General features: G+C 35.3%; 1 protein-coding gene and 1 long non-coding RNA gene across 6 annotated transcripts in view; one reads left to right on the top strand and one right to left on the bottom strand.

Moving 5' to 3' along the window:
• The first annotated feature begins 838 nt into the window (after nt 1–838).
• Nucleotides 839–9,047, top strand: part of LOC127938360 (uncharacterized) — a 172,068-nt gene continuing 163,859 nt past the window's right edge. Inside the window, exon 1 of the long non-coding RNA XR_008148690.1 lies at nt 839–1,622. This is a non-coding gene — a long non-coding RNA (uncharacterized LOC127938360). The remainder of the gene's footprint in view (nt 1,623–9,047) is intronic.
• The window catches only part of LOC127938353 (pumilio homolog 2), a 167,821-nt gene continuing 162,190 nt past the window's right edge, over nt 3,417–9,047 (bottom strand). For all 5 annotated transcript variants that reach the window (XM_052534927.1, XM_052534930.1, XM_052534929.1 and 2 more), the window contains 2 exons: nt 5,876–6,068; nt 3,417–5,773 (listed from right to left, as the gene is read on the bottom strand). In XM_052534927.1, coding sequence (XP_052390887.1) covers nt 5,642–5,773; nt 5,876–6,068 — 325 coding nt within the window. In that variant the 3' untranslated portion in view covers nt 3,417–5,641. The remainder of the gene's footprint in view (nt 5,774–5,875; nt 6,069–9,047) is intronic.

The following is a 9,047-nucleotide window of genomic DNA, read 5'->3' as shown; positions in this document are numbered from 1 at the left end:
GAAAACAACGCGATGTCTGTTTTTCATGTCTCCCTTCGTTATATCTATTGTGACCACACCCCCGCGTTGAACGCGCTATTCAGATTCAAAATGAAGCGCTCGGCTTGAATACACCCACACAGAAGAAAAAGCAGCGAGACTGTTCAAGTTTTTTATTTTACTGTTTGCTTCGCGGTAAGAGGAATAAGACATAATTCACCCCAAACAGATGCTAACGCATGGTTTACCGTGAAGTTGTGTGCAGAACAACCAATCAAAACTATGTCAGTTGACCAATCAGAACACAGTATGCAACCGAAAGGTGGGGTTTAAGGAAACTGAATCTTTTGAACAGCTTTGCACGAACCGTTTGGGGATCTTTGAGAATTGAGGTAATTTTAAAATGATATTTTGACAAAATGACAATGTTTTTTAACCTTGGATGGATTTAAACCTAATGTACAGGACTTATAAACAGTGATAGGAAGCTTAGAATTTTCATCTTACTGGCTCTTTAACACATTTGAAGACATATAATTTGAAAATGAATGATGTCCAAAAATCTAATTCATGTATATATACAGTATTGTTCAAAATAATAGCAGTACAATGTGACTAACCAGAATAATCAAGGTTTTTAGTATATTTTTTATTGCTACGTGGCAAACAAGTTACCAGTAGGTTCAGTAGATTGTCAGAAAACAAACAAGACCCAGCATTCATGATATGCACGCTCTTAAGGCTGTGCAATTGGGCAATTAGTTGAAAGGGGTGTGTTCAAAAAAATAGCAGTGTCTACCTTTGACTGTACAAACTCAAAACTATTTTGTACAAACTTTTTTTTTTCTGGGATTAAGCAATCCTGTGAATCACTAAACTAATATTTAGTTGTATGACCACAGTTTTTTAAAACTGCTTGACATCTGTGTGGCATGGAGTCAACCAACTTGTGGCACCTCTCAGCTGTTATTCCACTCCATGATTCTTTAACAACATTCCACAATTCATTCACATTTCTTGGTTTTGCTTCAGAAACAGCATTTTTGATATCACCCCACAAGTTCTCAATTGGATTAAGGTCTGGAGATTGGGCTGGCCACTCCATAACATTAATTTTGTTGGTTTGGAACCAAGACTTTGCCCGTTTACTAGTGTGTTTTGGGTCATTGTCTTGTTGAAACAACCATTTCAAGGGCATGTCCTCTTCAGCATAGGGCAACATGACCTCTTCAAGTATTTTAACATATGCAAACTGATCCATGATCCCTGGTGTGCGATAAATAGGCCCAACACCATAGTAGGAGAAACATGCCCATATCATGATGCTTGCACCTCCATGCTTCACTGTCTTCACTGTGTACTGTGGCTTGAATTCAGAGTTTGGGGGTAGTCTCACAAACTGCCTGTGGCCCTTGGACCCAAAAAGAACAATTTTACTCTCATCAGTCCACAAAATGTTCCTCCATTTCTCTTTAGGCCAGTTGATGTGTTCTTTGGCAAATTGTAACCTCTTCTGCACATGCCTTTTTTTTAACAGAGGGACTTTGCGGGGGATTCTTGAAAATAGATTAGCTTCACACAGACATCTTCTAACTGTCACAGTACTTACAGGTAACTCCAGACTGTCTTTGATCATCCTGGAGGTGATCATTTGCTGAGCCTTTGCCATTCTGGTTATTCTTCTATCCATTTTGATGGTTGTCTTCCGTTTTCTTCCACGTCTCTCTGGTTTTGCTCTCCATTTTAAGGCATTGGAGATCATTTTAGCTGATAAGCCTATCATTTTTTGCACCTCTTTATAGGTTTTCCCCTCTCTAATCAACTTTTTAATCAAAGTACGCTGTTCTTCTGAACAATGTCTTGAACGACCCATTTTCCTCAGCTTTCAAATGCATGTTCAACAAGTGTTGGCTTCATCCTTAAATAGGGGCCACCTGATTCACACCTGTTTCTTCACAAAATTGATGACCTCAGTGATTGAATGCCACACTGCTATTTTTTTGAACACACCCCTTTCAACTAATTCAACTAATTGCCAAATTGCACAGCCTTAAGAGCGTGCATATCATGAATGCTGGGTCTCATTTGTTTTCTGAGAATCTACTGAACCTACTGGTAACTTGTTTGCCACGTAGCAATAAAAAAATATACGAAAAACCTTGATTATTCTGGTTAGTCACATTGTACTGCTATTATTTTGAACAATACTGTATATATATATATATATATATATATATATATATATATATATATATATATAATGAGGCTCTACAGTAAGTTACTATGACAACAGGAGGAGAGTTTCAGGACTTAAAGGGCTCTCAAAGAGATCTTTACACTGGCTGGAAGACAATTCACGACAGCGCTCTCAGACTGACACAGTGATACAACAGACAAATAATCTTGATGAAACTGCTATAATGACATGATATATGTTAGCACTAATTCAGCCTACAAAAATTTGTTATGTGAGATAATTTCATTCTGTCATTTTTTATTTCATTTGTTTTCTTATATCGATTGATATTTTCAGTGATCTACCTGTTCTTTCTCAAAAAAACAAAACAAAAAAACCTTCATGTTCATATTTGTATATGACCATACCATTTATCAAATGTCATTTAATTTGTTAGCTGAAACTGTGAAGTCATGTTTTCTCAGTCAGATCTTTTAAACAAAATAATTTATGGACGCAATGTTACATTTTATGATCAAATGACATGAATTATGTATTAATAACTCTCAAGTCAAAAAATATATATTTTCAGCAATCACTAAAACTTTCATTTCAATAACCTGACTGTATGTATTTAAAGACCAATGACTTAGGATAAAAACGCAGCAAAATAACGCCTTTTCTGGGGAAAAAAATTAAATGAAATCATCAATAACTTTTCACTAGTTTTCATAAGTTAGAAGTTCATTTTGGTTTTTTAAAATGACAATCTACGCTCATTAACAGATTATTAACGATTAACCGACAAGATTATTTTAAATTAGAATTGAATTAAAAAATACGACCATCTGTTTCCTGGGAATTAATTTTACATGTGCAAAAAGCAGCAAACAGAACATTTCAGGTTGAAATGTGAAGTTTAGCATTTCATAAAATGTTTTGTTTTTGTGAAAACTGGTGTCTGAATTATGCATTTTACAGTTTAATATGGTACTATAGACATTGCCCAACATCGCTCATATGGTAATCATTTTATTTGTGCAGGTCTTAAATTTGAGCTTTAATCAGGGTTTCTGCAGGATTTTTAACATTTTGTATGTTAAATATTTAATAAGTCAAATTAAACTAATTTGAGATAATTGACAGCAGGCCACAAGCATTTAAATTAAAAATATTTAACCAGGAACATTCCTTTCAGCTGTCAATGAGTGTGCAGTGAGTGCAATGTATTAAGAGTGAATAAAAGCTAAAGACACATTCAAATGTTAGAAGAACAGTTTAATCATACAGTCACAATTCTGCTTCCAAAAAAAAAAAAAACAACAAAAAAGTTATTTTCTCATCTAACATCTGGAAATGTACATAAGGCCACCTGAAAATGTACATGACTTTGACAGTGTGACAAAAATCATATGTTCATATTTATATAATTGACAATATCTTACAATTATTTTGCTTACAAGTTAGTGGCTGCTCCAAAATACAGCACCCCTTTATACAAAAATAATTATTGTCCTTTCCTGGGAAATTTCCATGGTAGCAGGTAGAACCAAAGACAGCCCCAAGGTTTTTTTTTATTTTTTTAAATTTTTTTAAATTCATTAATTTGTAGTTATTTTATTCAACTGCCATGTCAAAATGACTGTTAACAGGTGTCGCTGTTCCAGGTACATAAAGAGGCTGACCATTTCCATGAACTGATTAAAAACAAAACCATCTTGAGATTGTGATGCATAAAAAAGTTTTTCTTTAAAATAACACTTGTTCAAAGAAAACTGTATACATTATATTCAAAGGGAAAGGAGTGATGAATATTCACACATCAAAATGCACATTTTTGATTTTTCTTCCCCAAAAAGTGTAAAAGACATTCCATTTACAGCGTTAACGTTTACAAATGTACATCTGTACAGACAAAATAAAAGCAAATCACTACGTAATTTAACAAGGCCTGTTCAACATCACAACTAGATTTTTTCCTTCTATTTAACTAATAAGCTAACACTTAACTCCACATATACTACATGTATTCTACATTTATTCATATGAAGCAAAGCAATTAATATATTAGCCATACAGAAAAATTATTCAGAAAATGATGGCAGCCCCACGTTCATTCTCTGAAAAGTATACTCTTGCACATTCTCAATCTACACCTTTGATCCTACCCCGCAGTGTCTCACGTTCATGACATCAATTCTGTTCTATTTGCTCCAAAGCCAAACGTCCTTGGATGACACCAAGGACAGGAACGCCGCCTACCAACTTCACTTTGCCCAGGAGAGCATCATCTAAAACTCAAGCGCCATCTCCCACACCCGAAAAACAGCAACAATTTAATATTTGTACATGTACATGAAAATGCTAAACATTTTGCCTAAGCTATTACAATGTAAAGAGATAATCAGTACACAACCATACCATTTCTAGGGCAGTGTTCAGAAAAACTACTCAACAGATGTTCCACAAACATGATGACAAAGAAAAAAATAATTCCATTAAAACATTAAATCCAGTCACAGCATGCCAAATCCCCCCACCCCCTGCATGCCTCGAATACCTCCCACACACCCCAAAATTGAAAAATTCCAGGTATCTAACTCATAGCGGTGTAAAATGGCAGGTGCACTGGTGTCCTTACACTTTATTCAAAACATAGTGAACCAAGACAAAAGGCGTGCAACAGACTTGGTCAGTGGGGCATATAGTATAGTGAAACTAAACTTAAAATAAAAAGATATAAAAAGAAAAATAATAATTGGAGCAGTTACTCTAAGTAATTGCAAGGCAATTGCAAACATGTCAAACCACTTCTGAATGATACAACTCCCATTTAAAGGCAGCAAAGCTCTATGATTGGTTGAGAATATCTTAACACTACTGACTCAATAGCATGGCAGACAGAAATGGTCATCTACAAAAAAAGTTTTTTTTTTTTTGTTTTTTTTTTAAGATTAAGCTGACTGGTTCATTATTTTTACTGGTTCTGGCATGTGTACCATCGGGCTAAAATAGGGCTTAAATGTAGCACACTTCTTAAATGTGCCATTAAGTAGTATAGATATAAAAACAATTAAAAAGGATCACTCAGTTTGGCCTTAAAAAGTCACTTGCTGGTGTAAATTGTAAGAACTTTTAATTTTCAGCAAACTTTTTTTTTTCTACATATAATGTACAAAGTAAAAAATGTACAAGATATTTATTAGAAAACAAAAGGAAATAGTCAGTTACATCAATTACATCATGAAAAAAGGTGTTGTGCTTTACCCAGGAAACCACTTACAGACCATGCACTCTCTAGTGGGGGTGGTGGAGGTAATAATGGGCACTGCACCAGGAAATGGTCAGACGTTTCAGCATTCTTCTGCGAATCCTATTTCTTTTCATTTTTTGGTTAAAACCCCTAAAAGGTATGAACTCCACGGTGGAGGTGCCCATAACAGACATGGTTTTGAGGGAAAGGGGTGTGGTTTGGGTCTGAGGCCCTTACATTAGGCCGTTGGTGGGGCCCCCAATTGGGCCTAGGTCTGATCCACTCTTCATGTAGTACTTCTCCAACTTAGCCAGGATGTGTTTTCCGTATGTGTATTTACGGAGAGTTGCAATATGGGGCCGAATCTGAAATTGACAGCAGCGGGTTTAAAATACTGCTTATGATGATTATGTTTTTAATCTTTTCTTCAATTATTTTACTGGTGTGACAGCATTCTGTACTTATACCTTGTGCATGATGATCTTGCGCTGGGCAGGTTCCGCCATGTCAATCATTCTTTGCACTACATAATTTGCATACTGGTCCTTCATCATGGTGTAGAGGGCACTGTGAGGACCATCTTTCTGACAGCAGACTTCATCGATCAGCAGGGCCCTCTCCGCACGGGACGAATGAATCACACACTTCTCAACAACATTACTACAAGAGACACACACAAACAAAAAGGGAGTTTTGAGTTTTCAGATGACAATAGGGTATTTACATAACATCTTAAATATTTAATACATAATGCAATAACAAGCTGCAAAGAATCACAATAACTGGGGCAAAAAATCTGGGGCAGCTGTGCCCTAATGGTTACAGAGTTGGGACTTGTAACCTGAAGGTTGCAGGTTCAAGTCTCGTTTCTGGCAGGAGTTGTGGGGGTGGGGGTGGGGGTGGGGGTGGAGTGAATGAATAGCACTCTCTTCCACCCTCAATACCCATGGCTGAAGTGCCCTTGGGCAAGACACTGAATCCCCAGTTGCTCCCCGGGCACTGGATATATAAGCTGCCCACTGCTCTGGATGTGTGTCCACAGTGTGTTCACTCCTCACTGCTGTGTGTGTGCGAACTTGGATGGGTTAAACACAGAGCACGGGTTACCATACATGGCAAGTGTCAAGTATAGTGTTATACTTAAATAACACATTTTGAGTGGTTTTTACTCTTATTACCTCTCCTAGATTTTGCTGATTGAAAATGAAAACTGTACTGTAATACCATAAAACAGCGTCCTGAGAATGAGTTAGTGGTGTACAATTTCTTATAGAAAAAAATTCTAGATAAATTGTAAACACTGTACTATTCATATTATTTATATAATTAATATTTCAATATAAAATTTTTACAAAGAAAATGGTCTCTTGACAAAAAAAAAAAAAAAAAGGGTTTAAACTATTACCGGTTGGATGGTAAACTAAGATGGCCAAATTTCCGGTCAAACTTCTTTAAGGAAACCAGGGACAACTAGTTCAATGGTCAAATTATAATATACATTTTGTTGGTTATTACCTATGAATTAAACAATAATAATAACAATAATAATATTATATATATATATATATATATATATAGAGAGAGAGAGAGAGAGAGAGAGAGAGAGAGAGAGAGAGAGAGAGAGAGAGAGAGAGAGAGAGAGAGAGGGCCATCATAGAGGGCCCTATGATTTTCGCGATGCAGAAAATGTGGGCGGAATCCACTCATAAGTGGAATGTCACACAATTTTTCCAATTTTTTATTAATCAGAAGTAGTTCACTGCACTTGCATCAAATCGTGATATGGACTAATATCTGTAAATATTAAGCCAGAAAAGTCTATTTAAACATGAATCCTGCATGTTATGCGTGTCTGTGTTAATGAATAGCACAGATATGTGACCATTTATTACACACATAAGTGCGCGTGACGCTCACTGTTATTTCAGCATCTGCAGTCTCAATAAATGAGGACGTAAACATATGAACAACATCGCCAGAACTGCACTGAGAGTCACTTCATGAGCATTTGACCATTTGATTTGAGTAAAACTATTGTCACATCACATACAAGGAACTGCAATGGTATTTACGGTAACCCGTCAAAAGAAAAGTCCAGTTTAACTTGAAGACAAGTATTTTAAGTTTGCTTGATTTTCAATAATTAAAAGAAAAATTAACTGAATGTTTTATGCCTTCATTTGATGAGAAAATGAAGACAACTTCATTAGACAACTAAATAGACAACTTCATTTTAATGAAAAATGAATGAAAATAATATACAGTTGCAATCAAAATTATTCAACTCCCTTGACTTGCAAGACAATTTGCTGTGGAGGATAACATTATGAAATCAATTTACAACAGAATTTCTGAAAAAAAAAAAAAATAAGGCTATTTTAAGAAAAAAATTTGAATTAAGTTTTTATGCAATTAAATAATTAGACCTGCTAAAACACAGAATTAAGTAACAAAACATATGGTGTAGAATAAATAAAACATTTCATAGGGCCCTAAATATATCATTTTTGCTCAACTTTTAATTGTTGTGAAAATGTAGGTGTTATGATTTTAATTAATTAGACATGGAGTAAGGAGTTGAGAAAAGAAAAAAATGGAATTTGAAAAAGAAAAAAACTGATTTCATAGGCTCCTATATATACAAACAAACAGTATTACATGGATTTAACATAGATATTATGTGGATACCTTTAAACTGATAAGGCTGTTTCTTTTCATAAAGTAATGATAATAGTGCTCTTCTCTCAACCAGATTCAAGGCTAAAAGTAGCGTGTGTGTTTTGTGTACTACTAAATAGACAACTTCATTTTAATGAAAAATAAATGAAAATAATATACAGTTGCAATCAAAATTATTCAACCCCCTTGACTTGCAAGACAATTTGCTGTGGAGGATAACATTTTATGAAATAAATTTAACAAAGGCATCAGTAAAGTATTAGATAAAGTTTGTTAATACACTTTTGAGTGATTCTGAGAATGGAACATTGATGAATCATGATAAAATTCGAATTGGCTCTAAACATTCATGTTCAAAATTATTCAACCCCCTTTGTGCAGAATCTTTTATTCTTTAAAATCTCCAATAAACACTGTCTGTAAGTGTTTAGAAGCTTCTGTCACCTCCCTACTACAGTTTTGGCCCACTGAAAAAGGTTTCAGATCACTGATAATCTTTGGTTTTCACATTGCCACTGCTTTCTTCAAATTCAACCAGATATTTGCAATGAGAATTAAGCCTGGAGACTGAACAGGTCACTCAAGTACATTCTATGACTGTTGAAAAGGCTCTAGGTTAATTCTTATTGGTGCGTTGTGAATGATTGACAGTCGCAACTTAGTCCCGCCCCCAGAGTCTGACGCAACTTATGTTTCGCTTGAAGGCTGTGGAGGGCTCGCGTGTATTCAAGCCATAGATGAGTGTGCGTAACTTTGAAAGTAAGTTTAATTTCCACTCATACTGTCTTTAATCTTGTTATATGGCTATTTGTTGTATTATGGGTTGAAACGTTCAGACGTTGAGTGTTTTTGGATTGCCGTGAGGCTAATGTTAGCGGTAGACTGTGTGCATTATCTTTGCACGTGTGTTCCGATGCACGCTGTATATGTGAATAATCATAACGACTCATATTTCTCCAT

This window comes from Carassius gibelio, chromosome A20 (assembly GCF_023724105.1).
Source record: "Carassius gibelio isolate Cgi1373 ecotype wild population from Czech Republic chromosome A20, carGib1.2-hapl.c, whole genome shotgun sequence".
Lineage (NCBI taxonomy): Eukaryota > Metazoa > Chordata > Actinopteri > Cypriniformes > Cyprinidae > Carassius > Carassius gibelio.
The sequence above is the reverse complement of the archived record's forward strand: the minus strand, read 5'-3'. Positions and strand labels throughout refer to the sequence as shown.